General features: G+C 39.7%; 1 protein-coding gene across 3 annotated transcripts in view; it reads right to left on the reverse strand.

The window, feature by feature from the left end:
- furina (furin (paired basic amino acid cleaving enzyme) a) overlaps positions 1 to 22,873 on the reverse strand; it is a 75,458-nt gene extending 52,585 nt beyond the window's left edge. The window contains exons 1-2 of one of the 3 annotated variants that reach the window (XM_063881491.1): positions 22,704 to 22,873; positions 15,277 to 15,601 (exon numbers count right to left, since the gene is read on the reverse strand). In XM_063881491.1, coding sequence (XP_063737561.1) covers positions 15,277 to 15,486 — 210 coding nt within the window. In that variant the 5' untranslated portion in view covers positions 15,487 to 15,601; positions 22,704 to 22,873. Of the gene's footprint in view, positions 1 to 15,276; positions 15,602 to 19,256; positions 19,318 to 22,215; positions 22,653 to 22,703 lie in introns of those variants that run through there. The other 2 variants (XM_063881493.1, XM_063881492.1) reach the window with 2 other exon arrangements.
- Positions 22,874 to 23,817: the final 944 nt, after the last annotated feature.

A 23,817-nucleotide genomic window follows, 5' to 3' on the forward strand; every position in this document is an offset into this window, starting at 1 on the left:
TTTTTTCAATGAATCATACTGCATCTTTAAAATATAAAGAGAAAGGAAAAGTATTGCTCCTTTCCTGAAATAAATCGGTTTTGAATTCCCAGAAAACAAGGTTTAAATAACACAAACGTTTCCTCAGTACGCTGACGCATCACTCACTTCTTGCCACAAATTGTCTCATGTTCTTTGTCCTGTTCATGTGCCCCGTTTCCAGAAAAGTGTGTGTATGCGTGTGTTTCCAGTAGTGGCATTTAAGGTCACTACTCAACGGAGAGGAACATTCCTCTCTTAAACAGTCCGGTCCAGTCTCAAGCTCTGCACACAACAACTGTGTCCAGCTGAGTCCCACAGCTGCTGGTTTCAGCGCTCTGCCAAAACCACACCACCACTGCTGCTGCTTCTGCTGCAGCATGGTGGCTGGAACAATGACAGGAAGGCCGGCAGCAATCATTTCCTAGAGTCTAACAGCAGTATCAAAACAAAATATTCACAAAATCTCCATCAAACACATTTGTTCCATTTTACTCCTGCTTGCAGATACAGAAGGCATAGATAAAGATCAGCTTGAAGTAAATCAATGTTTCGTACCACAAATTAACTACAGTGAACATGGGAACTGCTAAAGGCATACATTAGTCTGTGGTTGCCTTTCATTCTCCCTCAGTGTGTAATCGTGAAATACATAACACAATGTCTCCTGTAACCTAAAGAAACCCTAAGCCTTGAGAGTAAATTGGGACAACATGTAAAATGAGAAACAGTCCCAAAATAGACGAACAAGGCAACCTGGTACCAAATTAAGGATAATAAAAGGCTCCAGGCTGTGTTGGGGGTAGAGACAGATTTTTTCATAAACAGCTATTAAGGTCTTTAAAGCAGTAGGAGGCGGACGGTTTTCTGTGGACTAAACACATGAACCCACTTGCTGGGAAAGCTCCCTCAGAGCTGAACTCAGCATAAGCCTCAGCTCTTTTCCACCATAATTGCAGTTCTCCTGGTTTACTTTGCATATTGGAACGTCAATGTACGCCGGCACCAGGCTCTCAGCTGGGGTTTCTCCACCGTGCCACAGCAGTGCACGTCTGGACTCATGCCCCGGGGACAAAAGCCAGTCCCTGAGGCTCACCGACTATAGCCACCACAGTATCCTGTACAAAACATTCGTAGCTTTCCCTGAACCGGAGCAGCCTTCAGAAACACAACCAAACAGATGGACATTCCTCACAGAACAACCTCTTCAGTGTTTCCTGTGCAGTTGGTTTCCTCTGTACTGTGTTAAATATGGCAGGTTGTGAGAACCCAGTTGGCATCGAACAGGAGATGTAGTACATTGCATTTGTGCAACGATATCCACTTCATATTTCTGCATCATGATATTCACATACAGAGCAATAAAGCCAGCTTTTCCAAATAACTGGGTACATATTTCCAAAGCAAATGTAAATGAATGTAGTGATGAAAAAGGGGTTCTCCTTTCTACAGACAAACACACAAACACACAGAGGAAGTATAAGAAGGCCTTTTCTGACTGACTAACATTTTTCTTATTTATATTAATCTTAAATGTAGGTGCTTCCAATTTGCTAGGTGCACAATATGTATTTGGGCTTTGGTCTTTTGGCCTGAAAAAATAAGTATCTTAGTGAGGTCACCTTGACTGATCGAAGGTATTTACCACCATTTTGTAACAATTCAAATTTCATACGATAGAAAATATTAACTATTCATTTAATAATGGAATGTATTAGTTGCAGCTGTATGAATATGCAAAACAATGCATACAGCAGTCAGTCTAATAAATATTGGATTACAAAATAATCCATATCGTTGTAATATTAATGAACCATGTCTCCCTTGTCATAAATTACTTTTTTCTACAATTGCTGCCCAGTGTTTCTCTCAGGAGCCAAAAAGTGTTATGTATACCAGTTTCCCAATCGTACAACCTCGTGATAACAAACCCCCCACGGATATAAATCGACTCTATAAGGCATTCAATTCTGTCTGCGCGTCTTCAGTCAGCAAAATCATCACACACAATAAAGAAGATGAGCTCCATTTGCAATAGCAGGCACCAGGGATTCAATTTCACAAACATCTGATGAGGTGGGGGGGAAGCTGTTACGCAATGATGCATAGCCTACATCAGCAATAAAATATTCATGAACATTCAAACACACACACACAGCGACCACCGATACTGTACACAGACATGATTAATCCGTTTCCTATGCAACATGGATAGATAGCCTAGATTTTAGAGCTTGTGTCATTTGGAATGTTATTGAATCTGAGAAACACGCACAGACCTGACTTTGATATCAATAAAACAGATGATATAACATCCGGTAAGAACAACCACTCACTTTTTAAAAAGGAATATCAAAGGAAAAGTACCTCTAGCGTATTTAGGAACCTTTTCTGCCAAAATGGCAGCTTACCAAAACATTACTGGAAACATTGAAAAACAAATAGGCACCTACTCCGAGTGCAGTGCTGCGAGGAAAGAACCGCCTGGTGTGTGAAGAGCTCTGAAAAATGCATTTTTAAAAAAGGTGTGAGAGAAAGAGAGAGGTGTTTGTTTGTTTGATATTCGGATCAGCTATGTGGTGCCAAACAGTATTTTGACAAGACTTCTTTCAAGACATGTGAATAAAAGCAACTGTATTGACATCTTGAGGTCATTCAGGCTAAAGAAAAAAAAGACACTACTGATGAAAGAAACAAGATGTTCCTCAGACTCTAATTTAAAACACTGCAAAGACATGAGTGTAGGAGGAAGGCACACTAAACATGTGCGCGTCTGTTCATTGTAGATCACTACAGTCAAACATTAGAATTATGATTAATTATTCAAAAGGTTCAAACTCAAGAAGCACATGCAGAATCCTCACACATGTAATACATTTTTCTCCACCCCCAGCATATGTACAGTAGCTAAACTAACTCCATCTGTGATAAGGACACCTGGTGTGAAATCTAAACCCAGCATCTCTGCTACACTGCAGCACAACCAAACAGCTCCGAAACTGCATATCGGTTACAACTTAGCAGGACTCGTGTTACCAAAGGGGAAAGAAACACTTGCAGCCATCATTAAAAAAAAAAGCTCCTCCCAAATGCTGCATTCCTCCCAAACTGCATTCTCCATTAGGCTAGTTACAGGCTTTTAAAACATTCATCTGATTGTTGTCTTTGTAAAAAGGGTTTATCAAACCTAACCCCTCACTCGTTGTGAAATTGCATCACAAACGACCTCTCCGCCTCCCGGGTTAGCTTGTGTGTGTGCACGTCTGCGAGCATGTGGAGAGCACGAGGAGAGGCTTGGATGGGTCAGAGACAGGAGCGTCCGGTCCTCGTTATGTGCTCTTTGACACAAAAAACAAGTCGAAAACCAACTCATTCTACAGAGAGATAAGTTACCTCTATCTGTCGCTCCTGCAGCCAGCACCTTGACACTTTACCTCTGACTGTTAGAAACAGAGAAATATCCGTGGTGCTTCTTATTAAACTTAAGAAATCATTATAGAGTAACCCATATAAATCCTGTGTAAATTAATTTGGCAAACATCCTGTTTTTCAGTAACCATTGACAGATTCCCATCTGGAAGCTGCCCAGAACAACCACAGTCTTATCTTGTGGCCACTGGAGCAGATGGATAAGTGCATTGTTTAACAGCCCCATGAATCGGCTTCCTCTCTGTCAGGTGGTGTGCGGTCACTTTTCCCCCCCACAAGATTTATACTGTTATTGCAGAGTTCGACTTCATCATGACCTTACGCTTCTCTGGAATAATCTACGGCATCATAACAGAGAACCTAATAAACCCTAAGCGCTTTGAATTGGAATTAATTGTACGTGAATTTGCTGGATTTCATTTTGGCATTTTGCCTTTGTTAAATTGTGTAATAAAAGCCAAATGACTGGAAGCAGGGTACATTTTGGAGGGTGACATGAAACATAAGACTCTGTACAGATCTGAACCAGGGATGTTGTGGTATTAATCCTTACCGTAAATATTATAGTATTGTGGAATATCACTGAATTGGGTAACATGACTTGCAAAGCAAACAAAAGGTACTTAAAGCTTTAAACAAGATATGCTGACATATTAACTTCACAGCCATTATGAATTGTTATGGCCTTCTTTGCAAGTTAAAGGCCTAGAGCTTATTTTGGTCATTAAAACCACAATGACATCTTTAAATAAGTGGTTTTCTTCCAACAAAAGTTAAAAACCGAAAGATATTTTGTTCAGAGTGATGTATGACACAGAGAGCACCAAATCCCTATATTTGAGAGACTGATGGCTTTTCTTTGTCACTGATTATGCTTGAAACAACTGAAACAATGATTATCAAGATCTTTTGCTCAGCACATCACGCCTTCCTGCAGGTTTAATCGCGTAAGCCGCACAACAGGCATAATAATAGACGCATTAAACAAGTACTTTACCCACAAGAGGGTTGTTTGTTTTGTTGAAGTGTTTCAGTCCAGTTATTTCTCTGTTAAAAAATGAAGCCAAAATGTGATGATCAAAAACTGCTCTCACTATATTTATCTTTTATAAAACAAACAAAAATGAGTTCTTTCCATTTCAGTGCTGACATTTTTCAAATACTTCGTCCTTCACTCTCAGTGGGTGTGCGTACGTACATGAGAGCACGCACTTATTTAAAAACCAGAGAGAGGTGCGCGTCCAAGTATTTTCACGTCCCCTCAGCACATCTGGCTCTTGTTACAGCCGCTGTGACCTGTGTGTGGTTCTGCTGCATCCCAGCCCCCATCGCTCCTCTGTGGGAGAGCTGGGTAATGACTCAGTGCTGCTGGGCCTCGCTGCTGCAGTTCCCAGGACCCCTGGCTGTTTGGGTGTTCACTCCTTTGCTCTGGGCTGGGGGTGGCCTCCTGCTGACCAGTTTGTTATTTTTCTTCTGCTTTATCTTCAGGGGGATGTTTTTTTAAAGGAGTGGAGCCAGACTTTTATGTCAGGATGTCTCCAGTAACACTATCATGCACTGCTTTTGTTTCCTCAAGATGGCCTTCTCAGATGGCCTGGTGGAGCAGTTTTTAGATAGTAATTATTGGTTTGACCTAATGCAGTTGGCTTTTTATTATTAAAGAATAAGAACATACATAAGGATAAAAAAATGTTATCAGTGGCTGAGCTGTAATGAAAGTCCTGAACCACATCTCGTGTTTAAGTCTATTTGCATCAGATTTCCTAATTTTAGGAACAATAATGCAATATCTACACACAACTCCACCGTAGTCGGCAAAAAACACAGCTTTAAAAAGTACCTAAAGAGTTAACCAGAAATCGCTTACTGTGTATCACAGCAACTGGAGGGTACAGGGACATAATTCAAATCAGATTATTTTTTCTCAACATGGTGACATAACTGCTATGCAAGGATAACACGTCTAAAGGTGGATCAAAGACTATTCTCTGTTGCCCGACTTGTTATGCGTTAAGGAGTGTGTAGGCGTGATTCTGTTTTGTTCGTTGACACCAAGAAGGTGCGACAGATGGGATGACAGCAACTCAAGATTGCTGCTCGGAACTTTCGTCTTCTAACTAGGTCATTTCAAACTACTCTGCTCTTGTACGATTCACTCACCTCGTTCAGGTTATCTTGTGATCATTTACCAAACAGTATAGCCGCAATCATGTAGACTACAGTACCCTCTGCTCTATAAATGCAGAGTGTTATATAATTTATGGGAAATTCAGGTTCACCTTAACAGGAAGTTATTGGATTTCTGACTGCAACAACATCTTCTTTTTAACTTAAAATGTTTGCAAAGATGTCCTTTTCGAACTGTATTACAAAGCTCCAAGTTAAGTTAACACAACATACAACATTTTTTTGTATGTTTTAAGAATAACAGAAATCAAAGTTTTATTTTTCCATAAAATGTAGTTTACCTTTTAGGGTTTTTCAATTTAAATGAGCAAGGACTAGTATAATACTGAATCAGTTAGTATGTGGTTGAAATGATTTAGAATTATATTTAGGGTATGTTAGCACCAAAGAGCCTCCTTTCAACAAAGAAATCTCCAACAGAGCAAATATACTATCATTGTTGTTTGAATTAATTCACGTTTCTATTGTGTCTCAGAACCATGGAGATGCTGATATCTTGTGATACAATGTAAGTGCACTACAACCTTATTTATTACTCATACGTTTAGTTTTGACATGTGGATATGTATTTACTATGTTGTGCCTTTTTCCACATTAAAATAAGTTCACTACCATTTTTTGTTATTATGGTTAAATATGTACCTTCCAACAGCAGCACAGCTCTCTTAAAATAGACCATTAAAAGCCCCATATCAGTCGACCACTACAGCGAACAGGAAAAGTGACCCGCTGCAGTTCATTATCTTCCAAAGGAGAGAGGCTTGCAGTGAGATGAAGTGAGATCTGGGTCTACTTCGTGAGAGAGATCCCGGCATAAAGGAATAAAAAAGGAAGGCTGTCATTGACAGCAACACAACGACGAAAGCCAGAGGGACCAAAGAGGCTGCAGAGATGCGCCACTCTGCTGCTGATCAACCATACTGAGTTGAGAAACCATTTCTCTCTGCATGAAAGGCCCAGCCTCTTAATGGGTCCGCACCAAAAAGGGGCCGGCATCCAACCATTCTGACTGAATTGTGTTTGCAGCGTTATCATTACTGCATTTCAAAGCAGCACCGTCTCTAAAGGGACATGCCACACTGGCTCTAAGGGGCTGCACACTCCGTTGGAGACATCAGCTCTCATTGGCTGAAGTAGGCCAGAGATACAGTACACAGGGGGGTGCGTAAAAGATTAATGAAGATATTGCACAACTAAACCAGCCCACAAAACATGCTTAAGCATGATCAAATATTTAGAAGTGGCGATATATATAGCTGGTGTGTTTGAGCCAGGTACTTGACTCCAGGACCCTGAAAGGCCCTCAGGGTAAAGGAACATATCATGGATGAATAGAAACCGTGATGCCATTTTAATAGGTGTTTCTTATCCAAGTTTGTTTGACATATACACTAGATATCATTAATAATTAAAGAGGGCAGAATCAGCGATGTATGAATATTGCAAAAACCATATGCTCGCTATGGTTGTCTTTTGTCAATAGATGAAGCGTTCTTTGTGTAGCGATGAAAAGGAATTCCTCAGTTTCATTATGATTTAACGATGTTTGCTCCCTCTTGAAGTATCCCTCTTAAAGTATCCGTCCGACTTTACAACCAGCATGGCCCCTGGTAGACCCCCCCATACATACAACAAAAAAACTGACTAGTTGTGCAATAACAATTTATGTGCAATATATAAACAGAAATATGCCATTATTAATAACTGTGCAATATTTACCTGGCTGCCATATCTCACTACAGGATGTGTATTTTGTCAATTGTGTGTTTTTATTTATCTACATATTTTTTATTGCATTTTTTTTTCTTTTGTCAAGCTGTCTTTGGCTCTGTTGCTGCTGTAGCAAATTGAAATGTCCCCTCTGTGGGATGAATAAATGGATTCTGATTCTGATGGTCCATGAAACCTACTTGATAAATTAAATGTTCTGTGCTTCTAGTATATTGCTCCTTTTGTGTACATTACATTATCATAAAACACACCTTAGTTTACCTTCAGAGTATTGCAAATATTAACTGGCATAAATAAGCATAAACCCTCTCAATGTAAATTAATTCCTGAAAGGCCATTTCCATTTTCAGTCGGGCAGATTTACTGACAAAACTGCATTTTAGTTGAGTAAATCCTATTATTCATTTTGATGCAGCTGGTGGAAAAACAGATATAAGCCACTGTTTGTGGCATTCTGCTCAATGCATTTCACTTTTAGCTACGCAGTTAGTGCTGGCATCACGTCAGGGCCTTCAGTTAGGCGGAGAAGCAAAGAGGTCTTGAAAGGGCTATGGGAAGGCGTTGGTGATTCTCGCTTCTGGCAGATGTTTCGGTGACAAACCAGCACAAAAGTGAGGAAACACCTGGGTGGGATTCTACATAATCATGTAGAGCGGCTCATTTCAGCACTCAGCAGGCAGCTTCGTCTTCCATCATCTCTGGGCCAATCATATCCCGTCAGAAGATTTTCCATCAAACTTTTCCAGATCCCCATTTCCCCGCAGTTAATTGCTTCACTTCTCTGGAGTCCAATTATAGTATCCATACCTTCAGTCTCTCATTTCTCGTGTTTTCCAATTCACTCAGGTTGTACTTTTCAATAAAGTTTCAACTGAGAGATGTGCGAGAAATAATCCAGTCTTTATCAGCTTGCACAGGAAGAACAGTTTAGCAGAGCCCCTCAATGGAGGTGTTGCAGTTTACACAATTATATCGTGACAATTTTATAACCAAGGGAGGACAGAGATTGCCCAACCTGTATTTGTGAAATGCATGCAGGGATTCCTTACAGGACTTCAAACAAGTTACCGACCACTTCCATAACTTAACAAAAGATAAATCATAGCAAGTCGACAAACACGTCTCCACCCCGTTCCGCCGACTACATACAGTTCAAACCACATTATTTAAATGAGCAAATACTGACACAGATTAATAAAAATGGAGACAATACTCATATCCACGGGGTGTGACTTAAGCAATTACGTTACCACAAATATTGTGTAAAGTTGGGCAGAGACAAATGAATGAACATCGTCCAGATCAAGTGCTGCAGTCATATAGGGGACAGGCAAATTATAGATGGCTGTGAGAACAGACAATGTCTGCGATTTTAGAGATTTTAAATCATGAAATATGTCTTAAAAGTGTTGTGTTTCGTCTTCGAGAGGATGCACAATGGCATAATGACCTAGTTGCCAAGAGAAATTTACGGATGAATACTTTTTCTTATTAACAATTTTACTTTGCATCCCATTTGTCTTTCTTTGCGAGCACATGGGATCTTAAAGCCCAGAAGTCATATGCAAACATTATAAAATAATATGAAAAACATTTCAATATCTGATAGTGTAAGATACTATTGTAAAGAAGCTTTCTTTTTAAGAAGGCTTTATAAAAATATATACAGGAAAACCAACCAAATGTGGAAGAACGAGATTAGAAGTTCACGCCTCCGCCATATCTATTTCTTTTTTTGTGAGTTTATTAAAATGGGAAGTCCTCACACAGGCGGCCTTCAAGTGCAGTGCTGCGTCATGAGTTACTGATATGAGAGCGTCATTTCATCTACTCCATCAGAACTGCAGATAATATCCATCTCTTTTGCCCCTTCTTTAATCTTGTGCTGAACAGAATATTAATAACCTTCATAAAAAGGGGTCTAACCACTTCTGACAGTAGGGAAAATAGGCCAAGATGGTGCCACGGAGTACAGTGGGGGCACAGTATGCCAAACACAATCCTCCCTTATAATGCAAAGCCCTGGGGTGAACAGGCAGAATGAGCTATAACGGCAGTCGGCCTACAAACACAGACGGTTTTAGAAACCACTGCTCACAAGAAGGGAAGTAACACGTTTCTGAGAAGGGCTACATTTCACTTTGAAGTACAATAAATGACTTATTTATTCATCTCCTATTTTTCTCTTTCACCTCTGGTTATGAACACAATAATAAAAATAGACAGCTTCTATGAAAACCAAGGGATTTATTGTGCATCCTCTATACACAGTGTCACATAAATTTGGTATAATTTCAGTTTTTGTTGAATAAACACCAATAACCTGTTTCATATCCCAAGACGAGGAAGCAGGAAACTAACATACTTTCTCAGAAATGGTGCTTTTTAGAATCTTTTCAACAACAATTCTTGTCAATGTGCAGCTTTGTTTCTCAAGAATGACACTAAACAAGATTAATGCAACAAACCCAAAGACTTTAGATTGCATAACATATTGCTCAACACAAGGTAGGGCCAGAAAGCCGCTCAGTAACATTGCAAAGAGGTTATGTCCTGATACACTGCTTTGTCAACTTTCATAGGTTGCATACAAGATGGAAGGGATGGTGTAGGTCAGAGACCAGAGTTAGAGAGGCATCGTGTGACATAAGGCTTACCTTAAAAGTATTACAGAATCCAATTAGCACTGTACTTAGCAGTCGAGCTAACAGATCAAGTAACAAAAAAAGTGTAAAAGATAATGATTTCTATTGTTATTTATTTGTTTAATCTCTCTGAGGCCTCAATCACCTCTTACAGCAGTGCCTCTAATCACATTTGCCTTTTTATTTAGATCCTGGCATAATGTAGGAGCAATTGAACCAGACATAGCACTAAAATGTTCCACTGAGAAACTGCAGTGCAAGCCTGATGATGTGGGCAAGAAAAGGTCTTTTAATATGTAAAATAACCATCCAGAGATGCAAGCTGGCAGTTAATACCCATTTACCACAGTGTGAGTCAGCCGTTTCTTAATTTTATTACTTTAACTAAGGTTTAATTATTCCCCTTGTTATAAAATGGGCCTATAATGTAGAAGTAGAGTCAAAATTAGAGGTGTAATCCATTGGAAAACCCCTTGGTAACGGTCACCTTTTATTTATCAGACAGATTGCCTGATTAGTTTCAGGTACATTATATTCCTTACCCTCTTTTATAACAGGAAGAATTTTAAAGCCATGTGATATGACAACTATGTAAGGGATAGAGCAAAGGGGAGTGTAACTAAACTGAGACAGTTGGTGCAGTTGGAGTTTTTACATTATTTGCTACTGTCAGCAAACGTTACCTTAAAGTTTCCTCGCTGACAAACGACCAACCCCACTGTCACATTGGCTCCTAGGCCTTGATTGATTAGTAGTGACAGACGAGGGAACTGAATCCAAAGGACTAATGGCCCCGACAAACCAAACCAACCGGTAGGAACTAGAGTCAGCAAAGATGAACAGATGCATCACATCTGTGGGATGACAAGCATGTTGTGTTTTTAACCTTCAAAGTATAGAAAGAAAATATCTAGCAAATAATTATAATAAATAAATAAAAATTAAACATTGAACACCTAGTAAGCCGGTAGGAATCCTGAGCCGGTCGAACATTTCAGGCAATGTCCTCCCCTCCGTCTCCCCCTTTCATGTCTTAAAAATTTAACAGGCCACATTACTGCCACTACTAGGAGCAGCAGCCAAATAAAGAGAAATACAGTACAAAGTAAAAGAAAAACAAGCAGCCACAGAAAGCACAATAGCACCCAAGACTGGCGTCTTTATGCGGGGGTTTCCGGGGAATGAGTTCACTTAAAGTACTGTAAAATACTGTCGAATCATTTGTCCTTAAGTAATAAAAGATAATTAATTAAATTAGCAGGTTTTAAAACAAATGAAAGCATGCATTTGCGACATTTTGGTCACAATGGTTTAGGTTAAAAAACAAATGTGTGCAGTTGCTGTTTCTGCTTGTATTTATTCTAAAGTAAAATAATTATCTTTGAGTGTTTTATTGTTGTTTACTGTGATGTTCCTTTATCACTGTATTTTGACTTTCTATCCATAATAAACATGCTAAAAAAAACACTTAGCAAATAGAAACACAGCAGTAAAATGAATTCATGAGTTGAAAGCATTGAAGCAACTGTTAGAGTAAATAAGATCTCCATTATCCCCGCAAAATCATATACAAAAATATTTCTAATGTGTAACATACAGTGCAACATAAGAATGTTAACAATGTGTTCACAAAAATGTGCCTTCTTGGCGACATGCTGCGTGTGCCGTGATGGATTGTGATGGATTGTGATGGATTCTAAAATCTGACATGTTTTAGACATGGGGTTTATGGATGCCATCGTCTGAGTGGGAAGAGTGAGGGCTAGAAAAAAAACATCCTGAGAGCTGTAAAACCTGCCCAGCTGCAGTCTTTGATCCTCCCCTCTAGCTCTCCTGCCTGACACCAACACCTGCATACACCAGCAGAGTCACTCACCACGCATAGCTCACAGAGCAACGCTCGTTTCCCTCGCAGCTTCAGGCAAACAAAAAAAAAAGGCTTAACAGATTTGTTTGTTTCCATCTCTGAGGTAATGTATTCAGCTTAATCAATGAGCAGTGATGTTCAGAATGCAGGAGCGTCTTTAATGCAGTCATCACTCGTGGTTATACCCCAACTTTCAAAGTTAATGAGCAGAGAGGATGCATCAATAACAGGGGCTTAACAGATGTGAATGTTCCATGTCATTTAGTCTGAGGTTCATCATGGCCATGTCAAGCTGCCAGTCCTAATCCTGGCTGTGTCCAACAGGAAACCTCCTGAAACCGATGTCTACATCAGGCAACTTAATAAAAGAGCAAATGACATCTTCATGCATTTAGAGCTGCTACTATCGACTCGACTAATCGATTTAGTCCATCAATAAAAAACACCAACTGAATTCAAAATCGAAAAGTCGTTAAAGAAACCTTGATGGACAAAACGCTGAAAGATTGTCATTTAACAGACTCACAAAAATATAGATTTCTTGCTTCCGTCTTATCAATAAATATTAAACTGAATATGTTTGGGTTTTAGACTGAAAAAACAAGAAAATGTAAAGACATCCACATGTTCATTTAGAAATCAGGATGGAAATGTTATGGACCAACTATTATTTTACGGAATCTTTAGCAGAGTAAATCGATAATAATAAAATGGAACGGTATAGTATATTCAGCCCACTCATTATGGGATTGGGAACCAGAGCTGAAAATAACTACAATTTATACATAGACTAGGAAAATGGTTTCAAAATCAGCTGTTGATCAGCCAATCATTTAATTGGCTTATTGCTGGAGCTCTGAACTGAACAATGCTTTCCTGTTCATTGTTTAACTTTTAATTTCAACACTACAGGAACTTCTTCAAAAAGACGAATAAGCACACACAGAAAGAGGATCTTCTCTTTCTTTCTGTCTCTTTGATCTGACATTACTTCTTAAAACCTTCCCCCTGCACATTAGGACATAGATAATGAGCAGATGCTTTTGCAGCACAGAATGGTTTCTATGAATATTTTTAATGAACAAATACCAGGCCAGGTCAGACTCCTCCTTGGTGATGTGGTGAATTGTAACTGGGGTTACTTTAACCAAACATTTGTAAACTCAAGCTCAGGGTTATAAGTTATGAAGCAGGTTTAATAAGATGAACAACCGCTTTCAGTAAAAATCTGGAACATCTGTTTTTACTTCAGTCCATGTTTCACATTTGAGAGCTCAAGGCTTTATGCAGCATTTATGCAGCAAGCTTTATTGAGCCTTCTTCATGAGACATTCCCCCGCTCTGCCGTTTTTCCATCTTAAACACTGTGTCAAGACTACCTCATCAAGCCAGCTCTAGTCAGACAAACAATATCTATTTTCCCTCCCTCAAAATATCATAAAATGGTTTGAAGCATTCTGCTGAGAGCAGCCAAACCACACAGCTCCTCGTCTCCTGGAACTAGTTCTGTAAGTACTTGGGTGTGATTATTTTGTCTGGAATCCTGGGTGTTCACAGGCAATACATAGTTAAAGGTTTAAAGTAAGATCACTCATTAGTCTGCGTGCTATGATTCAGAGCACACATAACATTCCTGGTCATGACCAGAAACACCATATGGTGCAAAGCAGAACATGGTTCCCTGGAAAAATGCTGAGGCTAAGGTATTACACATCTGCATTGAGAGCTGCTTGTTTTCAGTTTATATGGCTTGTTTTTTCCCTTTCTGAAAAAGTTAAGGCACACCCATCCTTACTTTCCTCATGATACTTTGTTTATAAACCTTATTCTGTGCAATGTCACACCAACTTAAGCCTGACAGTATAAAGGTACATTGTGCAATCTGCAAATTACTACAACACTGCACTTCTTGAAAACAACTTGGGAGGAAAAGATGATCCTATAATGTTACTTATGAAACCATTTTGAAATTTAAAGTAGTATTTAAGTATGACATAGGTAAGTTCATAGGTTTATATACTTTGAAAGTTTGTTTTTTTTAAGAGTTTGAGGCTGAAAGAAGAATCAAAAGTAAGGTAACAGCAAACATTTATCGGTTTAGTATTGGATAAGTACAAAAAGGTGCATTCAACTCTTAAACAGATATTCATTACTAAATAACCTTTAGCCCTGCTAAAGAATTCATTCATTTAAAGAATCCAACATGTCTTTCCGGACAACATAAAAGGATGATTTGGTTAATTAGTTTGCAGTGAGGTCAAACAGGAAGACATGAAGAAGGAAACTTCACTAAAGCAAACAAGAAATGTTACATTGCCTACTCTTTTTTAACCGTTCTGATCCATTATTTGACATATGGAGCACCTTGGGAGCTGAATGGTTACAGCGCCTACCTAATAACAGAGTTATATTCTCACCTTGCACCTATACTAAATTATTTCAAACTTTTGGATTTTTCTAAAAAGAAAAATAAAGTGCCGTGCCATGAGCATGAGGGGGATTTTATAATCCAAGTCATGCACATCTGAGTTCATGCCCACAGCTCAACTAAAGTTCACTCTAATCTTCCAAAGTTGACTCACACCACACGCCCCCACTGCCGAGTCCCTGTTGGCCACCTCTGTCTACACATATACATAGAAATGCGTTTCTTTTCACATGAATATCTTAAGCATCAATGATATGATAAATTACCATGCTCCTATGAAATGGGGACACAGTCCTAATCATACTATGTTTCAGCGATTTGACTATTGCTCAATATGTGCTTCTTCTAATCAGTCAACACTAAAAGCACTGCGTATGCAAAACCACATTATTAAGACATTTTTAGATACGTTTACTTTCTGTGACAATCAAGCACAGACAAGGCGTCTCTTACTGGTGATCATATCTCACCCTACAGGCACACAACAGCCTGACTATTGGTTTTCACTGTAACCGGCTTATCATTTGAATACAATTTGGGAAGTGTATGTCTTGGGAATGGCGAAAGCGGATATAAGTGGTAAACCGTGGGAAAAGGACAAGCCGTTCTCCAACTGCAAATTACTCTCTGGCAACTACGCCAAAAGGAAACTAAAGAATAGTAAATGAATAAAGAATCATAAATAACTTGTATAATCATGAACGAGCACATGTTAACAAGTCAGATAAAATACAGTGATGGCACACTGTGTATAGGAGCAGCAAGTTGATCTCCTTTAAATGTGATGTTTGAGGAGGCCAGTGAATCCTACAGAACATTTGCATAGTCAACATGTAGTTGGCTTTATTTTACACACATGGAACTTGCATCAGCCTTGGTGCTACAGTTCCTTGACTTTTTAATTAAACCTTAACCTTATTCCACTGCAAGAAAATAGATAAAAGATGCAAAAAGTGCATCTGAGTACTCACATGTCCGTGATTCATGAACCCATGTTTATTTGCGATTACATCAGCTTCCTCCTGTCCTCCAGGTATGTGGACAGCCCATGTGTTCGTGTAGACCTTCTGACACAGAACCGGTTGCAACCCAGAAACCAGCAAGACCAACAGAGGCCCGAATAGCAGCTCCTTCAGCCTGAGCCTGCGGCCAACAGGGGGACATGAAGGGCCAGAAGCCATTGGTGCTCGTAGTGCAGTACAGTCTCTGCGCACAGCACCTCTCCGACGGGCCGGGGCTGCCCACAGTACATGCAGGTGCACGGAGAGACAAAGGAAGGGGGCAGTCACAGCTCACCTGACAGGAAACAGAGAAGAAAGAACACAATGGAGAATAAACATCTGCTGTGTTTAGAAAGCCATGTAAAAGGTTGACAGTTGTGAGTCATGAAACTGTTAAATGGAAGAAGAAAATGTACTCAGGAAATGACAGGGTTAGAGCTATGATCGAACCTGACCCTGCATGAACCTGCATTGTTTCTGTCCAAACCTGACTCGAGTGACAGCAATTGTTTTGGGAATGAGCCCAGATAAAAATGTACTACACGCTAAAGTCAAATAAAAGTAGTTTTGTGACAATGTTCAGCAAACTTCAACACAATTTCCCCATTAATGAGAGGCGGGACTAAGAGTCTCTGCTTCAGGAAACAGGTTTTTTTAAAAAGCAACGAAAAATCAAGGAGAATTTGGTCAAATGTTGACATTCAAACTATGCAAAAAATGAGGTCACTGTCACTATAGCGCTGTTGTGTCCTCGAGCAAATCAATTCTTAATCGACTAACACTCAACCCACAATTCTGTCGAATAAACCAATAATTGATTAATCAACAGATCTGTAAATAGGTTATCCTCAACAACAACACAAATCACATGCAGGGGCACCCCTTTAATCTGTGTTTTATCAGAGACGTGCTGAAACATTTCTTGGAAATCCTGCATGAAAAAAAAAACACACCTACTGTATATCACTCCGGATTTCTATTTTGACTAAGACTGTTAGTTTACTGATTTAGGGATAACAAAGGATCAGCAAACAAATAGTACTTGAACATGAGCACTACCCACAACCAAGCATGGAGGATTTTTTACAAACAAACCGGCCAGCCCGAACGAGGCAGGTCCAACCAGTTTCAAAGAGGGAATCAAAACTCTATAGCTTCAGGGAAACTATTCATATTAGGCCAAACAAAGAACATTTGTTCGAAATGAGATTTAGTTTTTCCCTTTAGTGGCCTCAATGTTCAATGGAATAAGGAACAGATACAGGCATAGAGGAATAAACTTTATCTCAAGATAAATGAATACGGACGTTTTCGAAATGGTTAGAATTAATCATCACTATCAAGTTGTAGAAGAATCTGTTTTGACCATGAGGAAAAAACCGCCACCCCAACACTAGTCTGGAGCAGGCGTACTGCAGCCGAGCTAAGTACAGGCATTTGATAATCCCACAGGAAGCAGCGAGAAGGACGCCAAGGCCAGGCCTGATGTTGTGGTCAGACACACAGCAGCAAAATTTGGCGTTTACACTCCCGTGGGAGGGTAGATGAAGCTTACGAAAGGAAAATGCTTAGGTGTAATGAGTTGCATGTAGAGGTGGAGAAGTGTGGTTGGAAAAGCCAGACTTCGTCCTGGAAGCTGAGGGATCACAGCAGGTCAGCCTCACTTCGACATGGAGTTTAAATTACTGAGACAGCCGCTGGCCAAAGAGAGAACATACACACTTCAAGTGTCAGAGAATAACATTTCACTACAGCATACAATACAGTGTGGGTATGTCTTTGGATTGAGCCTACACATATAGGAAGCCATAACAACACAGCTTAATAAATACCATTTAAGACAAAGCAATATATCATATGATAGTATGATACAGAAGCCAGAGCTCATGATGTAATTGTTTCCTGGTACAATTTAGCCTCTAAACTGTTGTTTCAACCGAGAAGTGTCAGCTGCGCCTTCAGTCTGCTGACACTATTACTCAAAGTGCTAACTCTATTATAGCCGCTGAGATGACTGAAGTGCTCTGAACACAGTGCTCCTCTTCTGGGTTTCCTCCTGCATGCAGTCACATTGTTCTTCTGCTTCAAGCATCTTTAGTTTTCTGAATACTTCTGCAGGTGTCAGGCTTACATAAATGAGCCCCTCTCCTGGGATAGCTATCGTATGAACAAAAAACTCCAAGTTGAACTCGCTGTGCCATTACTCCACATTCCAAATGAACAAACAAGTTCGCAAATTGCTCCTGAAAAGTTTGTTTTGAAGCAAGAATGATGCGTTTAGAGGCAGCTGGGACATTCATCATTAATAGTTTATTGTTCATTCAGCGGCTGTTCCATAATTGGACTAAATCTATTCACTTAGACCCTGATGCATAGACTAACTAGAAGGGAACCGCCGCCGAGGCTGGTCCCATAAGCAAATAATAATTTGTGTAGCTGCAACATGATTCAGACCTGCTCCAAAATGTAATGGGTTCCTCTTCTAGGCCTGTGCTACACCATGGTTAATGAAAATCAGACCAATAATGTTTCCCAAAGCCTGCTGACAAACAGACAAATTAACACACCACACTGAACACATAACCTCCCAGGCAGAGCTAATAAAATCACAAAGATTTTCAAATAAACAACATTTACCTAAAAGGCCACTTTAGTAAACCCGCTACACATTCCTAAATGCTCAGCTATAACAGATAAGGATTTTGTTTAAACAGATTAAATACCTTGACAGGTACAACTTGGTCAACTTCAAATTCAGTTTGTTTGTAGGAGTAAGGGCTCCTGTTCTGTGTTCATTTACATTTAAATAACAAGGAACATGAGGCAAAAACCTGCATTTTAACCATGAGCTTCCATTCAATCTCAGCAGGCAACATGTTTGTTATAAAAGGTCTAAATGGAAGAATTACTCTCTTCGGTTGAAATCCATTTAGTGACAGTTTTTCCCGTCTGGCTGGTTACTCAGAAATGTCAAGGAACTGCCTCGATGACATCACTTCTTTCTTTTGGTTTCTACATTTCACACAAACCAAAAATATGTTTTCTAAATGAAGACCCGTTTTGTCAGTGGTATTACAAATCAATGTTTAAATCCTAATACAGTATCCATGTGGAAATGCTATAAGACATAAGGTTAGAAAGGTACAACCTAACACTGCTTTAAAGACTTGTTGACTAGAGTAACAGATGAATGTCTAAAAGGATAACAGAGACTTTGTCCAATGTGTTGTGAAGCCACAGATAGCTGCATCATTAGCCATCAGCCTGACTGAGTCACTACAACAAGCTGCTAATTCATGCCAAGCATTTCAGCAATAGATGTTAATTTCATTAATATGTGGATCAGCTCATTGCACAACAGAGACTAGTATTTAATAAAACAAACACCACGTATATTAAACCAGGCAGATCAAATCGGGTGCCGTGTCTCTCAATGTAAAACGTGCCAACCTTCAGTAACGCACAAATCCCTCCACTGGCTTTTTAATTCTACCTTCCAGCTGAGTTAAGCTTATTTAAACACATGAACACAAACAAATACATTGAGGAGCATGGATCCAAACACAGCATTAATTACATGTTTACTTTGTCTATCATCTGCTCAGTTCCCACTGAAATTGAAGAGAAACACAAGGTCCTGGCTATTTAAGGAAATGTAAAGTATTTATAAGTCTCAGATTACATTTATTGTCTATTACAAATTCATAAAATACACATTTGCCTTCTGTGATGCAATAGGACAATCAACCCCATACACAATAATTATGCCCAATAAAATCTTAAATTGAACAAGTGGCAGTAATGAGGGATGAGTGAATCTTAAATAAAATATGAAATTAAAAAAACAGACAACTATTAAAAATCAATCATCATTTAAAATACAGCAAACATCAAAATAAGCCAATAAAGAAATAGAAACAGCTAGAGATAAATCTGTTGGCACAACTCACTCAACTTTGTCCTTCGATGCAACAGGTAAACACTGCGAACGTTTCCAAACCTCTGTTTGATTTCCAGACACACATCGACTTATAAGCACTGACGGCTGTGACCTCATCTGGGCGCTCAACCACTCAGTTTCTTTAACGTCAGCTTGAAAACCACACACCACGGAGCAACAATTGCCCAACTCCTTTATTGTTCCCGAGAAACAGAGGAGAAGCCGACCGTCGCGCTGCGAGTGCTCTTTAGTGTTTCCACGGTAAATGATTCCATATGGCAGACTACGATAACAGAGGTTATAGCAGTCAGAAACTACACCAAATTATAATTAGCCAAGTATCATTAAACCCAAAAGGATAATACCAGCGTCATTACTGCACTCATCAGGATGTTTTTAGAAGAAAACAGTTTACATCTCATCAGTTCATTTTAACATTTTGATGAGATATAAATTAGCTTTAATGCAATTAGCCCATATGACCCTTTTTCCACACACAAGCATATCTTAATCACCTGTTCACATACTGTGACACACATGAAATCAATATCCCAGAGCCAATGCTCAGACAGCCCACTGAGATTTAGAACAACAAGCTGAGTTTGTGTGGAAACCTGCTGAAATAACGCTTTGGTTATTGCATTAGGTTAAATTAATCTGCCATAATCAACACTTAAAAACACATTGCATTTGCAGCTAAACACAAATTAACCCTCTGTTCCTGAATTGTGACAGAGTGATGTATTCTCGTGGCAGATAGTATAAAACTGGGTTTATGACTACAGCACCAACACAGTAAGTGTTATACAGACAGCAAAATACTCATTCTCTGCAAACGTCTAATTTCAGAGTAACTATCCATGTGGCGGCACTAATATTTCACTATCATTAAGGTAATTACAAAGAGGTTTTATAGCAAATGTGCTAGACAAAGCCTTTATTTTGCAAAACATGGCCTTTAGTGTAATTACCAGCAGCAACTCAACGTTCAGACCATTATTATAACAAAGAAAAGGCATTACAAGTTACATTGTTTTGTCTTCCGGTTTCCAAATGAGCTTTTACTCGTTTGCCTTGTTTACTCTTACTACCTTATTAAAATGTGTGCTGAAGGTTGCAGTTATGTGAATCCGCAGTTAAATTAACATAATTTTAAGATTCTGCAACAGGGGCACTTACTCTACAAGCATATATTATGTCAAACAAATGTTTTGAATCTTAATTATGTCGTTGTGTACAATGTAGGTGTTTAAAACATTGCATTGATAAGGATTCATTTGAATGCTGTCCTAACTTGCTATGAGTATTATAGATGTTTAACTTAACTGTTCAATATCATGTATTGTCTTAAAAAGAAAATCTTATAAAAACCACAGCATTTAGGCAAACACAAAAGAGTGTTTCATTCGTAGAAGTCTCTTTAAAATATTTTACTACAAGCTGAATTACAAATAAAAAGCTGGGGAAATGATATTCAGGCATTTGTGCTTAAGTTACTTCATTGAGACTGGTTTTTAATTAAATTGCATGTGTTGTTAATTTAAATACAAACAATTACAATAACAGCGCTTTGGGACCTCTGTTAGAAGTCTACAGGTGCTTCAAGTAAAGGGAAACAAGAGGAAAGGAAATGGTGGAATTGTACACCTCCTAAAGTGTCAAATAAATCTTCATCCTGACACAATGAGTATAAACGCCTCGTTTCAGGATGTCACAAAGCAGAAACACCTCCATGTTTAATTTAACACCTCCTCCGCCACATTGTTTGCCTTAGTGAATACAGGATATTGGTAACATGGGAGGGTTTCACCTCTTTCTTCAATGGTGTAGGATTTCAACCATTTAACTTCGTATTTAATATGAATGTATACCTGATCTAACAATGGTCCAACCTGACTAGACCACCATAAAGTTGGTCACAAAGTGTGATCGTCTTTGCGAGTAAGAGTGTTTCTTATAATGGGAATGTTTATTTTTAAAACCATTGGAGGTTAATGGTTGACTAGACTAAACAAGTGCATTCGAACTATCGAAAATATCTCGTCTGTTCTTCCTTTTTTCCCTGGTGCATCTGTTTATGACGATTAGTTAGCTGGTTAGTAAATATCAATTGCAACATTTTGGTAATCAATTCATACGTTTTGAGTTATTCAAAAGTCTCAAATTCAGCTTTAAAAAAGATGCACATTGGGGTATATTCATCCTCTCTATGACAGTCTCACACAATCTCAATTTCTAAGTTCAGTTTTCCTGAGATAACAACTAGTACATGAATTTAGTTAAGAGGCTTTTATATTCAGGCAGTGCTCACTCAACTTTCACACCCTACTAAACACTTGTATGACGGAGTAGATGCAAGCAGCCACTTACTTCAGAACAACGTGCATCATGTATTTGAGATTCCTTGTTTGACTTTGTAGGAAGTGCATGCAAGGGTGTCATCAACATTGCTTAAGTGTTTATTCATAATGATCCGTAGCTTAGTATTGCTTCACTTGAGAGTTACAAATTACAGTGTCGGGTTTAGTGGAAGCACAAACAACAGTAGAAGCTCAGTATACAACATGAAGCACACTTATTTCTGTGAAATGGCTAAAGCTCAGGCCCATTTTCCACAGGAAGTTGGAAAATGTAGAAAACAACAAGCCAACCAAGTCTGACCCAACAACATCAGCTGTGTCTGCACTGATTACTCCTTGTGTCAAAGTTCAGTCGTAAAGCCGCAGCCTTCATTCTCGCTGATGCATATAAGGGTAGGATATTAAGAGTAAAGTTTGCCCGTGTAAACAGCAACACGTCCTGTGTTTGTAAGAAAGGACATAGTTATGTGGAGCAGAGATTAACTGCAGGAACGAGGAAAACTTCTTCGGCCTGTAACGCCATAACACTTTAAGGTTTACGAAAGTTAAGATCTTTAAATGCATCAGCTGATCGGGGTAAAGTCGTGAGCTTGCCCTCGGTTGACTCACCTCACGCGTTGATCAATCCGTGACAACAACACGTAGTCATAATTTAGCCCGAAGCGGCGGCTGGAGCTGATCCGAGGATGATGACTCCTTCGCTGGACAAATATGTCTGAAACTGCACCGCGCTGTGATTAACTTGACACCGCGGTGCTAACAGGGGTGCCTCCCCCTTTTCCTCTCATCCACCCCTGACGAGCATTTCCGACCTCACATTTTACTTCTCCCTACCGAGGAGCACAAACACACATTCCTCGCAGACATCCACAGGAGAACCGGACGAGGCGCAGTCGACGTCACCTCGGCGGAGCTGGTAGCCCTCCTTCACGATCCTACAAACACTGACAGCCAACCGGGATCAATAAGACCCCAATGCCGCCACGTCCTGCCCGGTGCCAGGGTCCCTGTGGTACCGGAGACAAACTCACCGACCACGCAGCCCCAAACAAGTACAATCACAAGCTCCAGCACAACTTACAATCCGCTTAACTTACCCCCTTTTACATCCTGCTCGACCTGGGCGTGTTGCTGTCTCTCCTCGCGGTGTTAGGACCGACGACTGCTATGTGAAGCGGCTGGAAAATTGATAAGAGAGAATTGTTGGTTATAAATAGTCATGATACTCCTCCGGTGTACCGCTGAGTGGTCCGTGCAAGCCCCAGGAAATACGTCACGGCCGTGGACAAAGTGGAGCCGTTGGAGCAACACCTCCTTACCGGACAGCGGCGCGGCGACACCTCCACCTTCCGGCCAGTAGCGGAATTGCACCCTCCTCCGCATACACGAACATTTAGTCCCAGATGGATGGTGAACACAGATGGAGACACTTGATAGATGCACAGGATAATGCCAGAAAATGCCATCTTCATTGAGAAAATAGTTTTTGTTAGTGAAAGGGCAACAAGGGAGGAGGGGGGAAGGGGGGCTGTTGGATTGCTGATTTGAATGTTTTAATCTATGCCTTTATATATGAATATAATGCATTAAGGTTATCATTACTGCTTTCAAATATTTACTTAATTATCAGTGTTACTGAGCATCACATATAAGGCACGAATTCATGTTTGCATTGAGCATAGGTTATACAGGTTTGTCAAAATGAAAGTCGTGTTTTTATTGATTGTCTTCTAAATATTAAGGGAGTTGTGTCGCATGCATGCCCCCATATCATCCTATGTTGGAAATGAATCTGGTCCCAGGTTTTCTGTGTGTCAGACAGTTTGTGTTAATTCAATTACACCCAACTTAATTGGAAATATGCACCATGTAGGGGCTGCCCTCGCCGTCAGCCATGAACCGCAACATCCCTGGTTCCTCTTCCAGCCTCGAGACTTAATGCATGTCATTCCCCTTCTCTCTTTCTCTCTCTCTCTCGCTCCTCTCATTTTCTGCAATTGTTCAACTGGAACTAATACTATAAGGCCATACAGTGCTAAAAAACGAATAACTATCTATCTATCTCTATCATCATGATCATCATCATCATAAAAAATTAGACATGTGAAGCCAATAACTGCTTATTGGCCCAACTGTTATGAAAACTACATGTTCACAAGGAGCCCCTGTACAAACACAAAGCTAGAAAATTAGCTAATATTTCCCTCCTGC

This window comes from Eleginops maclovinus, chromosome 4, assembly GCF_036324505.1.
Source record: "Eleginops maclovinus isolate JMC-PN-2008 ecotype Puerto Natales chromosome 4, JC_Emac_rtc_rv5, whole genome shotgun sequence".
NCBI lineage: Eukaryota > Metazoa > Chordata > Actinopteri > Perciformes > Eleginopidae > Eleginops > Eleginops maclovinus.